Below are 20245 nucleotides of genomic sequence, written 5' to 3' on the forward strand. Positions count from 1 at the left end.
CTGAATGAACTATTTATAGACTTTTTATATAACATTTTTGCAGACATGCATCGAGTAATTACACCCTAGAGATGACTATCAGTACAGAGTGATTAATATTAGCGCGCACCTATATCTTCTTCTTCTTCATCTTTTTAATGGCTTGAATTACCTAACGTCCAAGTGACTCTGAAATCTAGATTTGGATCTACGGCTTATGCAACACTGTTTATCATGTCCCTACTCAGGCTTAAACTTTATAAGTTTCATAGCGTATGCATACTTGTGAGTGGATTTACTCTTTATGTTTAAAGTTACCATAATTTCTTGTAATTCATAATAGAAAATTCTAGGCAAAAACACTCGCTTTTTAATGGCTTTTCACCCATCTTGGGTGTTATAGCCAGTGTCGAGTTATTTTTTATTTACTCTTTTTACATTTGACTTTCAAGGGTTAGTATTCCTGTTAGTGGGGTTAGTTTTATTAGTAATGTTAGTTTGTTTAGTGAGTTATCATACACCTTTACAAATTTATACAATTAATTTTAAGATATTTACAAATTATTTTATTTACAAGTTTGACGAGCACCTTTATCAAAACTGTATGAACTCAAAAATTACGATTTTTTTTTAGACAATTAATTATTCGGATTCTACAAACAAAGACGCATATCGCTCTTTCCTTTCTTTATATATAAAAAAAACTTGATTTTTCAGGAGATTGTTTTTAAAGTTTAAGAATATAATGAAATGTATTAAAAATAAATATCAAGCAGTGGCTTGATATTTATTTTTAAAAGTAAAAAGTTCAAAGTGTGCAAAGTAAAAAGTTCAAAAAGTGTTTTGAACTTTTTACTTTGCAACAAATCATTTTAGGTAAATCCTGAATGTTTTTTCTCCATTTGAAAAATATTTAGTAAATTTAAAAAATTGTTAAACATTACCTTTTCTTCAAAATGCAAAAACAACACTTTCTGCCATGTAGCAGGTAAATATTAAGTTAAAAATATGCCGCTTTTGCTGGGATATAGTACATTTTCTGGGCATTCCAAAAACATGCACAACTGAAAATTGTCGATTTTTGATATATGACATTGTTGAAAGGAGTGAACTATCAAGCTATCCGATTTGTCAATATCTGAAATATCCTTCAAAATATAGCACTTAATGTTCCTTTTGGTGAATAAAAGAGTTCGATTCCCTCTGCCTATGTAAGTTAGTTAATTAGTATGACATGTTTTAATGTAAATATTCTTTATTATGCATTGTCCATTCATAAAAGAAAACAAGAAACTTCTATTACATAAGGCGACATCAATATACGTTTTTCGTCTCTCTTGAAAAAACAGTTTTTTGTTGATGAAAAAGAGTTGATACTCTTTTGATCTAGGGATGTAATATGTGTACTAAAATTGTATTCAGGCATGTATGGTCGAAATCACAAAACTTATTTTTCAAATAATTTTCAAGTTCGACGTTTTAACAAAATAGTATACAAAAGATTAGCACTTCCTCGTACCCTGTTATCCTGTTATCCTGCCTTCATCCATTAAAAAAATCTTGTAAATTACTGTTTCATGTGCGTTTATACAAATTTTCAACGACAATAAGTAGAATTTTGGATAACTACGAGAATTATTTCAGCATTTTTCGTATGCTTTTGCTCGTTCAAAAATCATCACTTTGACCGTTAGATTCCCGAAGTAAAGAGTTTTTTTTTTAAATAATAAAACAACCTCTTTTTACAATTATAAAAACTCCACTAATGTAAGTACATTTTTTTACTTCTGTAAATACAATATTAAAAAGTGAATTGTGAAGCAATTAATTCAACTTACAAAAAACATATTTGCTAGTCAGAATAATGAACAACGTTCAAATATCAGAAAATCAGTCAAAAAAAGTGTTCGTGTGTTGACTCAACTAGCCGTAATATTTGGATTAATAAACGTTACTCACATAGAATTTTCATGGCATTAAAACGGGTTACCCAAAACTTCAATGTGCCTAATATTACTTAAGATTCAAATGAAATCAATAGTCCCTCTCCTTTGTACTCTATGATATTGTTTTTTTTCTAAATGGTTTAATTACAATGAAAGAAAAGTGCGAAATACTTTTTTTAATCAACACGTTTTCTTGTCTATTATCAAAGGATTTAAGACTTGAATAATGAGTCCGTTTGAAGTTTATATAAATTAAAATTCCGTTTTCTAGTGCATACTCCAATTATGAGTTTTTTGCACGCCACTAACTTAAAAGATGTTTTGACTAACCATCTATGGATATAAAGGAAAGATTAATATAAGTAAACCCTAATTCACTGTGGAGCAACTGCCGCCTAGCGCCTGTTCAATAATCGTCCGCTTTATGAGTGTTTTATAACTCTTTTATGTTATATTGGTGATACGAGCTCTGTTAGTTTGACAGTGAATAATCTACTTCCGAAGGCATGAGATCCATGTGTGCGGTATGCAGTGGCGTGCACAGATTTTTTAATCAGGGCAGGCAGTGAAGGTAGGTAAAATCTGGTCATTTAGATCCCCATCGGTGGATCTACAACATGAATCAAACGAAGATCAAAATCCCTTCGATGATGGAGTAGAATTTTAGATCACAAATCCTGTAATCAACGATGACAGCCGAAAATCTTTTTTTTTTTAACTTTTTTTCTTCTCGGAAAATTTCTTTTATTTATTTAGCTATTTATTTATTTAAACTTTATAAAATAAAACAACTTTGTTTTAACCACTTTTTATTGGTACACTTTTTCAACCGGTTTTGACAAAAACCTTGTCATCTTCAGGGTTTATGTACTAATTAAAAAAACATTGAAATACTCATAGTTAAGTTATAATTAATTACCCTTCCCTTATAACTTAACTATGAGTATTTCAATGTTTTAGAATTAGTACATAAACCCTGAGAATGACAAGGGTGTTGTCGAAACCGGTTGGAAAAAGTATAAAAATAATAAGTGGTTAAAACAAAGTTGTTTTATTTTATAAAGTTTATAAAATGTGCCGCAAAGTATATGCAAAAAACATTCAAGAAATTGATTTATTTATTTTTATTGGGTAAAAGTCTCTGTGGTTTTTCGGTACATTTTTTAACAATATTTTTCTTTAATGAAAATCAATTTTAATCAAATGGGTTTCTTTTTTTTTCATTCATACCCTTATCCCCACCTTAATGGTGCATAGGGCACTGCATAATATAAACGCAGTGTATCTTGATCGTTAAAACATGAAGGAAAGATGATCAGCCCTCCGCTTCAGGTACCAGTCCAGGGTAGTGTTGAATAAATATTAGAGTGAATGTGTGTAAACCCTTATCCGCACCCCAATGGTGCATAGGGCACTGTGTCAAATAAACGCAGTGTTATCTTGATCGTTTACACGTGAAGGAAAGGTGATCAGCCCTCCGCTTCAGGTACCAGTCCAGGGTAATATTGAATAAATATTACAGTGAAAAAATCACTTATATTTATTTTACCCCCCTTGGGAATCGAACCCGGGACCTCCAGAACGGTAGCCGAGCGTGCTGACCATTACACTACGGAGGTGGACGAGTATTAGATAGTAATATAAGTGATGTATTAGAGTGAATACATCACTTATATTTATTTTATCCCCTCCTGGTAATCGAACCCGGGACCTCCAGAACGGTAGTCGAGCGTGCAAGTCTTTTCTTTTCAAAATAATATATTTATTTCGAAGAAAAACATTTTTTTTTAAGAATAGAAAAAAATACTTAAAATCTTCTACCCCTTATCGCACCCAAAGGTGCATAGGGTACTGTATCGTTTTAATGCAGTGTTATCTTAATCGTAACTTACATGAAGGCAAGGTGATTACTCCTGCGCTTCAGCGACCAGTCCAGGGTATTATTAAATAAATATTACAGGATAAAATCACTAATACTTATTTTCACCCCCTCTGGGAATCGAACCTGGGACCTCCAGCACGGTAGCTAAACACGCTAACCATTACACCACGGAGGCGGACTTTAAATGTTCTTCTTCTGACCCTTGTCCGCACCCCAATGGTGCATAGGGCACTGGATCGTATAGAAGCAGTGTTATCTTGATCGTTAAATACACGAAGGAAAGGTGAACAGCATTCCGCTTCAGGTACCAGTCCAGTGTCATATTAAATAAATATTATACTAAAAAATCACTAATAATAAAATGTTACCTGGGTTCAAAGAAAATTAAGTTGCGGGCTATTGACTCTGGGCCTTAAATATTACAATTCTATTTGATGTATTTTCTATGATGTAACGCTTATCACTTGACGAGTACGACATTATACTAGGGTTTAGTCTCTATTTGGTCCGCAACTGCTCGCGCTAGATACTGGGATAACAAACTAGGTCGGCACCCTACCGCGTGCACTGCTCTGACGTCACGCTCTGGCGTCCCGTGACGTCAGCAGCGGCCCTGCCCCCCCCCTCCCCTCCCCGCCACCCCTCCCGCCGCCCAACCCCGACACAAAGTTTCGGGAGCGACCTGGAATTGCTCATTATGTATTGTAAATGTTAAACGTTCTCCCCATAAAAAGACGGCTTAGAAAATACTGAATTTTTTTTTTACATGCATAACAATTTATTTATTTATATACAAAATTTTGAGTGTGTCCAAATACTTGTTCACAAACATGGATTATCTCCAATATGGAGTTATTTTTTTCATTTTTATTTTTTACATAGATGTCTCTAGTGAAGTTCTAGTGAAGTCAAGCACTGTCTGAGTTTGATCAATATATCTAGAAGTTCCATGAGTTTGAGTAGTGTGGTTGTCAATCATGGGTAGAATTGGTGAATGTTACGCGTGAGTAAAGTGATCACTTAAACCAACCTATGACGGTCGTGGCCCCGTAAATGCCCAGACTTCCATATTCTTCTTCATATATGTTGAGATGTCGTAAAATATATATTTAAACACATATTACATACAAAAGTCTGTCCGTCTCCGTAGTGTAATGGTCAGCACGCTCGGCTACCGTACTGGAGGTACCGAATTCGACTCCCCTTGGAATCGAACCCGGGACCCCTAGCATGGTAACCAACGCACTGAACGCATGCGGACGAAATTTTATTATATTTTACGACATGAATATTATTATCAAATTTACATAAGTGTTAAATTATATTTTTTTTTTATCTTTGTAAGTTTTTCACTGATGGCTTTGAATTTTGACATCGTAATAAATAAAAACAACCATATTTTTCTAAACCGCAATGGCAGCGCCATAAATTGAACGTAACAGTTATACACGCAATACTAATAATTTATCACGGTGGACATCGCGCTTCTTGACAGCTACCAAAATGTCGTAAGCTTGTTAGCTAGAATTTCTCAGTGCTTGTTAGCACTGAGAAATTCTACATATTAGAAATGTGTGCTCTCTTTTTCTTTCTTTTCCGTTTAGCTAAACTGAGCCACAGCAACGCGAGGCTGGGTACAACTAGTCAACAATATTTCGTATCGTGGTGTGTCCCTCGTTTTGTAGAATTATCTTTAACTTGAACTTTGATCTTTCCCCATCCAAATTTACCTCCCTCCCGTCCCTTTTCCAGTTATTTTTACAAATGTAGGGCTAAATGTAGAATTTTGTAATTGGCACTTTACAAGACCTTGTTATGTTTTATGGGTAATGTACGCGAATAGAGAATTTCAATTAATTTTAATTCGTCATTTGACTTAAAATATCATTTTAAGTCAACGGTCTTTCGGTCTGACAAGATATCGTAGTCATACAGGAGAAAGTGACCAAGTGCATTTTTTACAAAAACGTGATAATTGACGTGATGATATTTGATATCTCACTAGCTTAATATTGCCCTGAAAAAATCCCAAAGGATTTCAAACTTGGAAGTATAATATATTGACTTGTTAAAAATGACTTACTGCATTGATGTTTATTTTCTTGCCAAGCTTAAATGGAACATTTTATGTTTTGTTAGTTGGTCACTTTCCCACCCCAGACTCCACATATTCGACGGCCTGAGACCGATTGACGACGCTTTATTTTTTTATCTATTATTATCATCATATATCATCATCCACATATCGCTCACTCCTTTCAAGAACGTCATAAATCAAAAACATCAATTTTCAGTTGTGCATGTTTTCGGAATGACCAGAAAGTGTACTATATCCCAGCAAAAGAGGCATATTTTTCACTTTATATTTACCCGCTACAGGCCAGAAAATGTTGTTTTTGCATTTTGAAGAAAAGGTATTGTTTAATTATTTTTATTTTAAATATACTAAATATTTTTCAAATGGAGAAAAAACCTTCAGGTTTTACCTAATAAGATGTGTTGCACAGTTAAAAGTTCAATAAGTGGTTTGATGTTTCTTTTTAATTCATTTCATTGTATTCTTAAACATTAAAAACGATCTCCTGAAATTGATCTCCCGATTGACAGTATCAAAATCATTCATTCGTCCCTTCTTTATAAAGGTTTTTGTATATTATCATTTTGATGTAGCTAATGATATGTTCGTGTTGTTTCAGTGTGCAACTTCATTGTGCATGAACGGTGTGTCAACTCTGTGGTCACATCATGCTCCAGCACGGCCCCCAGCCTTGTCAAGGTGAGTTTCAACCCCAAATGTATCGTTAACTCTCATATGTACATACATGTATTACATACATTGACATGCAGTAGAATTTATCTCTGTATTTCGATGTACTATTGATGAAATATAATTTTCAAGCGAAACGAATATGTTTTTTGGGAAGGGATTTTTTATTTCATTTTATTTTTTATTTATTCATTTATTTATTTATTTCATAGATACATACATATACATAGATACATTCATAGATACAATTACTATATGTATTACGGCTCTTTAGGCATGGCCTGTGTTGAGCCGAAATACTAACATGTTAATACAATTAATTTATTTTTATTATTATTATTTTTTAATTAATATGGACGCCATTGGCTAGTTTTAATAATCCTTTTATACTGTGCAACATTGCCTTGTCAAGGTGAGTTTCAACCTCAAATGTATGGCTAACTCATATGTACATATTACATACATACATTGACATGTATGTAGTTCGATGTACCATTGATGAAATAGAATTCTCAAGTGAAACGAAGATGTTTTTTAGAAGGGAATATGGACGTCATTGGCTGGTTTTAATGATCCCTTTATAATTCACTGCGTTAACATTTACCATTCTTATTATTATTTGAAGCACTTACTTCGTAATTTACTTTTCATAAAAAATATTAAATCACTGTATTTTTTATTACTTCATTATTACGTCGATCGATTACGAAGCAAATAAGTTCTTACTGTAAATTTCTCAACTAAAGGCGTCACTGTCAGCCATATATTCCAAATCTATTAAATAACAGCCAATGTATTAAAGGTATCCCACACCATCTTGATTATATTTTATTAATATATTTGATCTTTCAAAAAATTTATGCAATATTGATTGTGTTCAATAGTGGACTGAGCGGTGAACGTAACACAAGTGTATAAAGTGATCACTTAAGCCAGCCAGGCCATAAGCCTTGGGATGCTTAAACCTCCATCTTCGTTCGTACTCATGCTCTGGGTAGAATTATCATACATACATAGGTGTTACATAGAGGTCATACATAGGTGTTATCTACGCAGTGTGCATTACTTAAAAATAACTTCTATTTAAAAAAAAAATCATTTAAAATCATTTTCAACTGTTCGCGAACCCTTGGTTGAGGATCAATGTGCATGATATACAGGGTGGTCAGTCAAGTTCACCGAGTTCTCATTCACCATAAAAATTAATCTAGTACATAATTTATTATATAGCCATTCAAGGAGGTTGGGAAATGGCACGCAATGGGGAGTACTACACGGTATGGCGCCCTACTTATGTACGTATATGCTAGGGAGTGTACTGTACTACTAAATACATGGAATATAGTGCTCAATACAATAGGTAGCTGACGTTTTAAGGTGTTTTTATGTATTTAAATTATTTTTGTTTTTTAACATCAAATAATATAATTTTTTAGTTAATTTGGTTACAGAGTTTTTTTTTTATTATTTAATTAATTTTCTAGACATTTCTACTTTACAATCTTAAAATTAATTACGTTGTCCTCTCCAATGAAAAGACTAAGCTCTTGTGCTTGGAGAGGGACTTACAATTATTATTTATTGTTTATGTTTGTGGGGTGGTTTGTGGCGTGCACGATGTTTTTAATCAGGGTAGGTGTTGCGGTTTTTTTTTTTTAATTTATCTGTCATGACTCTAATAATGCGTGTTTTGTCGCGGAGAAACAACTGAGAAAACTTGTGGTTTACTTATTTTTTATTGTTTTATTATTATCACGGTTTTCCATATTTTTTCCATTCCATTAGGGTAAGCACTGCTTATGTGCCTATATGAAATGCACGTCACTGTTTGTAGGTGATACAATTTAATATTATTATTATTGTTATTTTAAATCGCGTTTTTTTTTACTTCGATTAAAATGTATGTATTTATATGATTCATTCAACTTTTTTAAGCATAATAATGTCTTTTTTATATCTGTAGGAAGGTTATTGAAGTTTTTGGTTCCCAAATATTTGTTGGAATTGTTTGGTATTGCATTTAGGTATTGTTGAGTAACTTTGGTATCTGGTATTATGTTTATATAATATGAAAAAGTCGGGTAAAACACATTGGATCTCTTATAAGTTTTTTTCAAAAGAATTGGTACAGAGGTTAGTTGACTGCTTGACACAACGAAGTAAATGGCTAGGTTTTTACACTCATTTAAAAATGTTTCAACACTGTAATATTTTCAGTAATGTTACCGATTGCAGTTTTAATGCGGTCTCTCAGACGAATACCTGGCAAAACCTCGTATTATTGATGTTTGAATGGTAATATATAAGGAAAGAATGCCAGGCTGAGATAAGCACTGTCGATGAAATTGAGAATGGTGTGTTGAGATGGTTTGTGCATGTTCGATTCATCGAATGAGTAAAAAAAGAACAGCAGAATAAAATTTATGAAGGGAATGTAGATGAAAATAGAAGCAGAAGAAGACCAAAGAAAATTTGGCGCGATCAAGTATTTCAAATACTTGAAAGTAGTCATGTCAGGAGTCGGAAGAATCGGCTGGTATATATCTGTCTCAGACCAAATTTTACAGGAGAACAAAAACAAACTTGTGAAATTAAATAACTCATTTGTTTTATGTATTTTTATATGTACCTATCTTTATTCAACTAAATAAGTATTGCAACTACAGTTATATCCTTGTGCCAGATTATGAAATACACTATTTTAGACATTTTGTGGAACAAACTTAGAAAATGAAAAATTTGACAGATATACCCCTTTGCCTTTACACTACCGATATGAGGTGATGCATGAATGTGAGATGCACGAGTGTGAAAAGGGCGAAGATTGTTTGCAAAGTCAGATTGGTGTGGCGTTCTATTCTCCCTGCCTACCGTTGCTAATCCAGGACTCTTCAGTCTCACCTCTTGCTTAGCAGCGTTATATGACTAGCGTAGTCTTGGCGATCGACCGGGTAATATCAGGCACCTTGGTTTTTGCCTTACCCGCTCGTTGGTTTTTCTTTTTCTTAAGGAGATATATAGATACCCATCATTTATCGTCTTTCATTGTGTTAATTTTGTAATACTTGGTCAACAAAAATATATTTTCCTCTTAATTTTTTATTCACCAATATTTGTAGCGAATTAGATGATTTTTTTTCAGGTGGGGTAAATAAAAAATATTGATTAAAAGTCACCACTGATATCAATATAACAATCTACTTATAATATTATCTGATCATTTTCTGAATCGTTAAGTTCAAAAATTCAAAGTTCCAGTTAAAAAGTTAAAATTGATCACCGTGTGCCAGCGTGTTAGCGTTGTTTTTCTACGAAGCTTTTGTTTACAACATTTTGAGTGTGTCCAAATACTTGTTCACAAAATCTGGATTATCTCCAAATACAGGAGTTATTTTCAAATTATTTTTTGACATCTCATCAAAGATGAAGAAGAATATGGAAGTCTAGGCTGTGATTATAATCCAGGATTCGGACCTCACATACTAATATAAGAGTTCCTGCTTATTAAAAAGCTTCTTTACATCTCACCAATAGATTTCTCTAGTGAAGTTCTAGTGATTCAAGAACAAGGTTTCTAAATTGGTTCATATATATAGAACTTCCAAGAATTTGAGTGGTGTGGTTGTCAATAATGGGTAGAATTGGTGAATGTTACACGTGTGTAAAGTGATCACTTAAACCAGCCTATGACGGTCGTCATCCCCGTAAATGCCCAGACTTCCATATTCTTCTTCATCTTTGATGAGATGTCAAAAAATAATAAGCTTTTGTTTATTTGACTTCAAGTTTTTATCCACGATCGTCAGACGTGGGACCAACTTGATGTTACTGATCCGATAAATTCCCAGATAAAATAAAATTAAAATAATATTTGTGTCATTTTTCAGAACCCTGTGGCACACTGCTGGTCAGAGCCAGCGCACCACAAGCGCAAATTCTGCACCGTGTGTCGCAAGCGTCTCGACGAGACTGCTTCTCTGCACTGCATGAGTAAGTACCTTGTGCTTCTTCGTTTATCGCCCTACCTTTACGAACGTACGTGATACGTCCGCTATATTATCGTCCGTATCCCGTACGTTCACGTAACATTTTTTTATCTTTTTTTTTGTAATTTTAAAATTAAATAAATGTTACTAAATTTAATAAACGTTATAATATGCTATGTGTAAAAAGTACTATGGTAGTGCGGCTGTCCAAACTTAAAATACAGTAAGGGACATTTTTTGTAGTACGTTTTTTTGCATTTTGGACTAAGTAGAAGCTACTTAGTCCAAAAATCCAAAAAAAACGTACTACAAAAAAATGTCCTCTACTGTGTTTTGAGCTTGGACAGCCGAGTGACGTGTAGTATTGTTTGCATGCTGGTGTAGTTATTGTCCCGACGAAGAGACGAGTACGTCTCGAAACCAGTATACAAAAATATCGGTGTAATTATATATTATATATATATCCACTCTCCGATATTTGTGTCTACCAGTTTTGAGACGTACCCGTCTCTTCGTCAGGACAATCACTACACCAGCATTTAAACAATACTTCACGTCACTACCATAGAACTTTTCACACACTTACAGCTTTACAAAATGTTAATCACATGCGTTTTTGGTCGACCCAAGGACCATCATGCACTAAGGATTGCATAACAACATGCACTAAAAACCGAGGTCTGACATCCACTAAAGATGTCCTTCACATTTTTTTGAAGTACCTAACGTCCAAGTGACTCTAAAATCTAGCTACGGCTTATGCAACACCGCTTATCATGACCCTACTCAGGCTTCAACTTTTTAAGTTTTATAGCCTATGCCTACTACTAGTGGATTTACTCTTTATGTTTTGAAAAGTACTATAATTTCATGTACAATAGTTCATGAGTGAAAATTGTAGGCAAAAACACTCGCATGTCCTTCACATCACATTATTATAAATATGTGTATGATGAAAAATGAATAAATATAAATGCAAAATTTTTACAACTACCGTGCTGGTCAGCACGCACTGCTACCATTCTGGAGGTCCCGGGTTCGATTCCCAGGGGGGTCAAATAAATATAAGTGATTTTTTTTCAATCTAATATTTATTCAATAATACCTGAAGTGGAGGGCTGATCACCTTTCCTTCATGCGATTACGATCAAGATAACAATGCGTTTATATGATGCAGTGCCCGATGCACAATTGGAGTGCGGATAAGGTTTAAGGGTTTAAATGGAAAAAAAATTATTTCTACGTACAGTTTAACCCCGGCACATACTACATATATAGAATGATGTAGATTTGTATGTGTGGAATTTGTATTATGTGTGTTGTAGTGTGTATGTAGCCTTTCTCTCCCAGCTTAGAATTCGGGAGGAAAACTGGCGCATGCGCACCGCTGTAATATCCCTCTCTCTGTCTCTCTTTCCTTCGTACCGTTCGTCGAGTGTCCGTTTAACCGCTAACCGCTAGTTAAACTGTTCAATTCTTACGGCGGTGGTGTCGGTTAACAATTACCGACGGTTGGACAACTCTGCCTCTCGCAGGCGTTTTCGGCTCATCCAAAAATGAAAAAATAGCGAACTTCAACTATGATACTGTAATACATAAATATTATTTTATACATTTATAATTTTGGACATTTCAGGGCTTACGGGCTGTCATTGGGCTGGTTTAAGTGATCATTTTATATATGGTACTATGTGGGATTCCCCATTCTGGGCGTGATTTATCATTCATTTTTCCTACTTTAATATTTTTACATATTTCATGTGTCAAGCGACAAATCATATGCTAATTCAATGCGCCATCTTTTGAAATGCTAGTAAATCAGTAGATCTGAATCTTTTAAAAATAAAAATAATAAGTATACAATGTATGTGTATTTTCTTCCGAATTGTTTTATGTACTAGGAAGAGCCTATATTTTTATTATGGTTATTTTTCATCAGTTTTTTAATTGTTTTTTTTTTATTAAATGGATTTTTATTTTATTACACTCACCAAAGAAAAATCATGAGCTGATAAATCATCCCTAGCTTCAAGTGGCCCTGTCTGGGTTTAAAATGTTTGAGAATCACTGGTGTATAAGGTATAAGGATAATGTAAATAAGGACGATTAATACAGAAATTAAATCTTCTATTTCCGAAATATTTATTTTATTGAAGCTGTCCCACCGCATTCCCAGATCTGATACCGAAGCATCTAGACTTCTTGACAGACCTCTTGCAAACCATTTTTTGTTGTTGTTTGTGTTATCAACTAAGTTGCGAAATTTATAGAAAATGTGAAACAAAATTGTATCCCAATTTTACTGTGAATTTACATTTAAAAGCTTTCAATAACAGTTTTTTTAGAAGTGCCCCGGTGTAGGCAGTGAAAGGGGTGACAAAATGCTTCTTTCATTAATTCATTCTTCAGTCACTTTGTGGTAAAATCAATCCATTTTTAATTTAAGTTTTACTCAGCAAATAACACTTTTTATTTAAATCTTTTGTGACACATGGTTCAACGCATTCCGCATCAATTAATTTGTCATAATTTTCAATCACCAAACACCATATTGTGGGTGTACTGGCAAAAAACGTTAACTTGAAAATATGCAATTTTGACTTCATGATGCATATTATAAAGTTTTCAACGTTCTATAAACAGGCAAAATACAGTAAGTAGTAGCAAAATACACAACTTAATGTCATATATAAGTAAATTCAACTTTTAGTTTAAAAGCGGGTATTTTATTCAGGCTTTGAATAACAGGAATTATTAAAACGGGGATTTTAGAGTTGACGTTTTTTGCCATTCACCATTCACCATTCCTGGGAGGAAGCCAAGGAGGTGGCGCGTGACAGAATGACTTGGAGATGTCTCTTGTTGGCCATATGCTCCACCTAGGGAGCAAACATGGATAAAGAAGAAGAGAAAAGAAGATACCCACGATACGTGAAACAATAGATTTTAAGAAATAGTGATATTTACTATTTAAGTAAAACTTAACTTTTTTTTCTTTTTATGATGTTGTTATTGAATGGGGGGTATGTTGTGTGTGATTGCAGTCTGCGAGTACTACGTGCACAGCGAGTGCGCCGACTTTGCCACACCGGACTGCCGCGAGAACGCCACGTACGTGCCGGACGTGCGGCTGGCGGAGGTGCGGCACCGCCACCACTGGCGCGAGGGCAACCTGCCCGCGGGCGGCAAGTGCGTGGCGTGCCGGCGCGCCTGCTGGTCGGCCGAGTGCCTCACCGGCTACCGCTGCGAGTGGTGCGGAGTCACCGTGAGTCTCACCCTTCTTCTTGTGTCCAGTATTGAACAAAGGCCTCCCTTGGACTTCCACAGCTGTCTTTTGTCCACATAGTTCCACAGTTGTCTGTTGAACTATATAGTGTGGCGTCACCGTGAGTGTCACTAATCACAGGGAGAACTTTATTCTATCTTCAGCCTCCCTCTTGGACTTCCACAGTTGTCTGTCAAACTATATTCTGTTGTCTGTTTGTTGTTCATTTCCAGTTTGGCTTCCATATCATCCCTTCCCAGTTTGACAGTGTAAACCAAAGAGATATAGGATACTGTTGCAATATTTTGAGTTAGAATTGATAGATTCTATGGATATTGTGAAACAAACTGGATCTATTTCCTCATCTTTTGTCTCAATCCTTGGATTGGTCTGCAGCAACAAATGGCACCTCCCTCGCCACTCTGGTCTATTTTGCGAAACCCTCTTCAGCTCTTCATACGTCGAACAGCCAATGTCCTCGTATAAGTCACAAAGATATTCGCGACGTGGCTCTATTTATATCTTGAATGTTACCTAATCTAACCTTACCTAACCTGAGACTACCTGTTCTGATTGCAGTGCCACGGTGGATGTCGCTGTATGGTGCCGACGGAATGTACGTTCGGCATGCTGCAGCCCATCTACCTGCCCCCCCACGCGGTCTCCGTGCCGCGCGCCCCCGTGCCCCTGGAGGCGCTCATCGGCGTGCAGCCGCGCCCCCCGCCCATCCAGAGGGAGTACTCCTGCCGTGAGTCCATCCGTACCGCTTGCTTCCTCCTTCCTCTCATCACCACTCCATACCGATCACTACTGCTCACACCTGCATCTGTTCGTCGCGAACATCCGACACTAACCAAACCAGGATTGGACATACCCAATCAAAGATTACAGCGAACGTTAACATTTAAGAACCCCTGTGCAGTGCGTAATAGAGGTAGCCCATTATCCAAATTTTTGTTTGGGGAATTATTCGCAAAAAAAATATTATCATAAATCATTGTAATCAAATTTGCGAAATGTACTATAATCTATGGTCCCGTGTGGGACTACTGGCCGTTTAAAGGTTAAAAAAAAGTCACCTTAAAATATTTCTAAAAAATCAGTTGACATGCCCTATAAATAATACCGAATTGGTAAAAAAATAACCATAGTGATACAAAATGATTTACCAGTCGAAAAGTGAGATCTTGCTAATTAAACTGCCCATCCGCCTCCAAAGTATAATGATTAGAGCTTTTTACTATCATGCTAGAGGTCCCGGGTTTGATTCCCAGGGTGGGTCAAAATACATATAAGTAATTTTTCATTACAATATTTATTTAATATCACCCTGGACCGATAATTAAAGGCCAGCACTGATCACCTTGCTTAACTTAATTAACCAACAAGATAACACTGCACCGATGCGATGCAGTGCACTATGCTCCGTTAAATGCGGATAAGGTAAGAAACTGTATCTGAAGAGTTTCTTTTTACATGTCTTTTTTTGTCTGTATCGTCAATTGATAACAAATGAAAATTGTAAGTAAAAATTTAACCGCGATCAATTCCCGTGAACATAGGTGATAAAATTAGAAACCAGTTTTATTTTTGGTGTTGTCAACCATTAGTGTTGCTATAACAAACAAATATTTAATCTATTGTAAAATCTGTGAAAAAAATATATTTATTCATTATTATGCAAACAAATCCATAGATATTGGTATTTAAAAAAAAATACCAGTTAAAAATCCTTGATTTAGAAGTTTAAACCCGATATCAATATCCATTCTCATTTTGGGACTAATTTTGTTAGGATAATGGTCTATACTATCTGGGTGTTGGAAGGATTCACAATAAAATGTCAAATTCATGAAAACTATTGTTTATTTGCTTTATGCAACTGTGAAACAGATGAAACTATGTCTTGGCTTAGGCCATGCTCATGATTAGCTAACAGCTCACTTCGGTGCTCAATATAGGACTTATTAAGAATTCACCGCTCTATCTGTATTGACTACCATACACGATAAACATTTGGGCACATGGGCAAAGCATAAGTTACACATCACCCAAACAGTCCACAGTCTGTAACTATAATGATGTAACTGTTAAATGGTGGAATGCGCATGTCTTAATGGAACTGTATGTCGTCTCCCTTAATGCTTTCCTTGTGCCTGCGTTACATTTCTAATTCCCAAAGACTTCTATACTTGTAATTAGGTTGGATATTCCGAGGCATGCAGTTCCATATTGTAATTCCGTCTACCGCACAATGTTGACAAAAATTCACGTTTTATGTATTTAAAAAAATTAACTCTTTAAAACTTATCGCTCAAAGGTCATATATAATATCGACATGTATGAAAATTATTATATAATTTAGAATATTTCCTTGAAGTAGTAGTTTTAAAATCCCTATCTATTCTATCTTTAAAGGAATTTTTTGAATCCATATTAAAAATATATAGGATTTACATTTTTAGTCGGTAGATTACAGATTTCTTTGTAAATTGTTAAAACCAAAATATTATTAAGAGTACAAAATAGCGTTGTATTTAGGTATTTACAATCATATACTTCACCTTCAACTTCATGTACATCCTTTATGATTCTTTGCGTTATTACGCCATCTGCGTAACAATTCAGAGACCGTAGAGAAGAATTTTTCAGTAACACATATATTTTTAAACACCTAGTTGCTTTGTAGCAGGAATATTATGTAGGTATGCAATTTATGCTTTTACGCTGAATACACGTCACTCATTCTGATGTACAGACATATTTTTGTGATGTGTGTACATTAACTATCGATACTTTAATAAATAAATTTAAAGGTATTTCAATCCGACAGACTAGTCGTTACACGGAGAAATGTATTGTACGGAGCACCCGTAACTTGAGATGGATGATGGAAGACTGACTGAGAAGCGTAGCATTCACGCACACCACGGACACCAGTCGGCTTTCAACCTTCGAAGCACGAAGCCACTGTGAGAGCGCCAAAAGATGACACACTAATCGCATCAGTTGGCAGAAGGAAAAACAGTGTGGTCAAACGAACAATTTACGAGATTATTACGCGTACATGAATCCACTATGAGAGGTGGAAATTAATAGGCAGACTGATCTACTAGATTTGGACATAGCTGCCTTTGACCATTCGATCCAACTTGCGAATAAAAGATTGAAATAACAGACACTTGTAAGAGGAATAATCTATTGAATGGCGCGGACATATTTGGGGAGTGTGAAGACACGCACGGGTATATCTTGACCACCGTGGACAGGGTATATTGGTGCTCGGAGGACAGGGTATATTGGTCTCCGTTGAATGCTACGCTTGAGCGGTAAGAGAGGTGTCCGGGCAGGAGGCGGTAGGGTGGGGGGCGCGGGCACGATGGCCGGGCGGGAAGTGACTTGTTGGTGGGCATTTTAGCGGAGCTGCGCTCGCTGTCTCGCTGGGGCGGCGGATCCGGCGGGGGCGGCGGGGGCGGCGGGGCGGGGGCGGGGGCGGCGGGCCGCAGCGCCCCGGACGTGCGCGCTCCGCTGCTGGGCTGGGGCCGCCTCGTGCTGCCCTCCGTGCTGCGGCGCCTGCTGCCGCGCGCCTGCGCCCCCCACTGCCAATACTCGCCCCCCTACTCGAGAGGTACTCTCAGACCACCGGTGTTCCCCCCGCCCAAGCACCACGCATCTCCGTTATATCCTGGCTCCGTTTCTCCCGGTTGGTTGTTGCAGTGTACCGGCGTAACTTGATCTCACCCGGATATTACTTTTTTTTAATGTAACTATCATTCTAGATTGCGATATATTAACGAATTTATGTGAGCCAGCAGTGATCTCACATCGTTATTCTAAAATCTTTACTAGATTCCGCCTTCTTCGTTTCATTATTAGGGGTACGGAATGAACCGTAGCAAACCGAAACACAGCTATGGTTCATAATTTTCTCACAAATGTAGCACATTAGAATTATGTTTACTGATCCAGTCTGTTGAATTTTCCATTCCGAGCAATTTGGCACATATATCCATCACTATATGAACATCAATGTGATTTTAAACATGGTTCTGCACAATGTCCACGTCCACTAATGACGCTATCGCACGCAAGTCACTGCAACTTCCAACCACCTTCATGCCACCTCAGTACAGAACTGGATATAAAGGAAGATGTATGGTGTTTGGTTGCTCGCCATTGTAAAAACTTTATTAGTTTGCACCATCTAACAACAAGTATAATACATACGTGTGAGTGGCTGCAACATACTCGCTACATACGCTTACCAGGGGACAACCGGACTTGTAGCTCTCCAAACTGGGAACACTCACCGGTGTGCCGTAGTAGCTTGAGTGTTCCACGGTTTCGGCAAGGAACTCCAACCAATCTTGTTCTACCATCACGCCATCTCTGTGAACTGTTTGGAATAGAGAGATACGAGATGTCATCTTGAACCGGTTTGAGCATTTAGTTTACTTTATTATCTATACCTTGTTTGATCATATTTAAGGTTCCTTATTATTATTTTTTATTTTTTTATTTCATTATTTTTTAATATACAAGAATGTTAATTTGGAAGTATCGAAAACAAAAGGCAATTTACAGATTACCAATTTTTTTCAACTACTTTGGTTGGATATTTACATTCATAATAGAAAATTATTATGAGTCTACTGCAAAAATGGCCATATCAATGTGATCTTGACAGAATCTCATCATAGATGTTCAAAAACATTGAGGCATTTTTCTTTCTCAAATTCAATCACAATATTGATCCAATAGTTTAAGTTTAAATTTTTTTTAAAAACTGAAATCTGCAATTCAGTTTGGATAATATTGTCATTTGTGTCAACTAATTTTTTAAAGAAAGACTCAAATATGAAGTCTTATTCATAGTAGGAAACTGAAAAACAGTATTTAACCTCAAAAGATTTGTACATATAATGGTGTACAACTTATACAAGCTAGTACAAGTATGGGTATGCGTGAGGCCCAAAACCATTGAATCCATTGTCCTTTTCTTGTTCCATAATTATTAAACCATATCCACTGCCTAGGTGGAGCATACGGAGTCCACAAATTGTCTCCAGGCTTTTCTGTCGGCTGCCAGCTCCCTTGCATCCTCCCAAGTCAGATCCGCGTCCCGAAGTTCTGACGAGAACTGCTGACGAATTGTCAGCAGTGGTCGTCCTGGGCGGCGCGAACCGGGTGCTTTGTAAAAGAGGCAAGCTTGATTAAGGCTCTCAGGAGGCATGCGGAGTACATGGCCAAGCCAACTGAATCGCCTTTTCTTGACGACAGTTGTGACCAAGATTTTCTGCGTCCTACGCCTTATTTCTTCATTCCTCACAAATATGTTCTATAATACCTTCTATTATTTCTTAATTTACTTTCCCACATAACAGTAGCATACATCCCACAGCTTCTTCAATAATGTCATACGCTTATACTGTGAATCTGAGCTCAGGACTGGTCACCCTGCCTTTATGTAATCCCGATGGAGTTAATACCGCATTGCATCCATGCAGCGTCCTATGAAACACTTAGATTCAGATAAGATCTGGAAGAGAAAAAATTGTGATAGTTTCAATTTTTAACCTTCTAATTGTTATCTGTAACCAATGGTGCATAGGGCACTGCCTCATATTGATGCAGTTTTATCTTGATCATTATACAAAGGCAATGTGATTATTCCTTTGCCTCAGGTCCAGGGCAATATAATATAAATATTACAGTACAAAATCACAAACATATATTTATTTGGTCCCCCTTGGGTATTGAACTTGGAATTTTCAGCATGGTATGATATGGTATGTATATATAAATTGAAAATTGGTCTTTTGATTACTAAAACCTTCATTTTTATGAAAAAAAATCACAGTAATCTTAAATCATTTTCCTTCTCAAAACTGACATAACGTCGCCATCTTGAATTTTCCCTGTCGCATACTATTTTATCGGCGGAACACTTTTTAAATTTGAAAATTACACGAAAATATTTCTCTACAAATATGTTAGGTACAACTATATTCTTCCTTTTCCTATTGATATTATTATTTTCTTATATGTTATTGAGTTGTTAAGATATTTTTTTTGTTTGTTATTTGTATATACAGTTCTTTTGTTACGTTGTGTGAGTATTTGAAGGTGAAATGTAAAATAATCTATCTAAAGATTGGTTGCAGTGTCCCTTGTGGTGAGAGTCTGTATGTGTAGGGTGGTCTATTTGGTTTTGTGTTTTTTGGCTGTTTGGTCTACACAATGCTTTGCTTTTGCTGTGCTTTTTTTCCAGCCATTATTTTGCTTCCAATCACAGCCGAATATGTCACCGAGTACTTGAAAGTTATGTTTAGAGTCAACTTCTCATTAATGATGTGTACACATATTGAATACTCATATGCTAAATAAATGTCACAGAATGGAGAATGGCGCCAATTTCAT

At 36.0% G+C, this 20245-nt stretch overlaps 1 protein-coding gene across 9 annotated transcripts in view; it reads left to right on the plus strand.

The window, feature by feature from the left end:
• LOC148308071 (diacylglycerol kinase theta) overlaps positions 1-20245 on the plus strand; it is a 71479-nt gene that overhangs the window by 24846 nt on the left and 26388 nt on the right. For all 9 annotated transcript variants that reach the window (XR_015837743.1, XM_088262364.1, XM_088262360.1 and 6 more), the window contains exons 2-5: positions 6504-6583; positions 10462-10564; positions 13605-13825; positions 14405-14573. Coding sequence is in view for 8 of the 9 variants with exons in the window: in XM_088262364.1 (XP_088118490.1) it covers positions 6504-6583; positions 10462-10564; positions 13605-13825; positions 14405-14573 (573 nt within the window). In the remaining variant the exon portion in view is untranslated. The remainder of the gene's footprint in view (positions 1-6503; positions 6584-10461; positions 10565-13604; positions 13826-14404; positions 14574-20245) is intronic.

This window comes from Brachycentrus maculatus, unplaced genomic scaffold, assembly GCF_059751285.1.
Source record: "Brachycentrus maculatus isolate JH-2025_06_01 unplaced genomic scaffold, ASM5975128v1 h1tg000176l, whole genome shotgun sequence".
Taxonomy (NCBI): domain Eukaryota; kingdom Metazoa; phylum Arthropoda; class Insecta; order Trichoptera; family Brachycentridae; genus Brachycentrus; species Brachycentrus maculatus.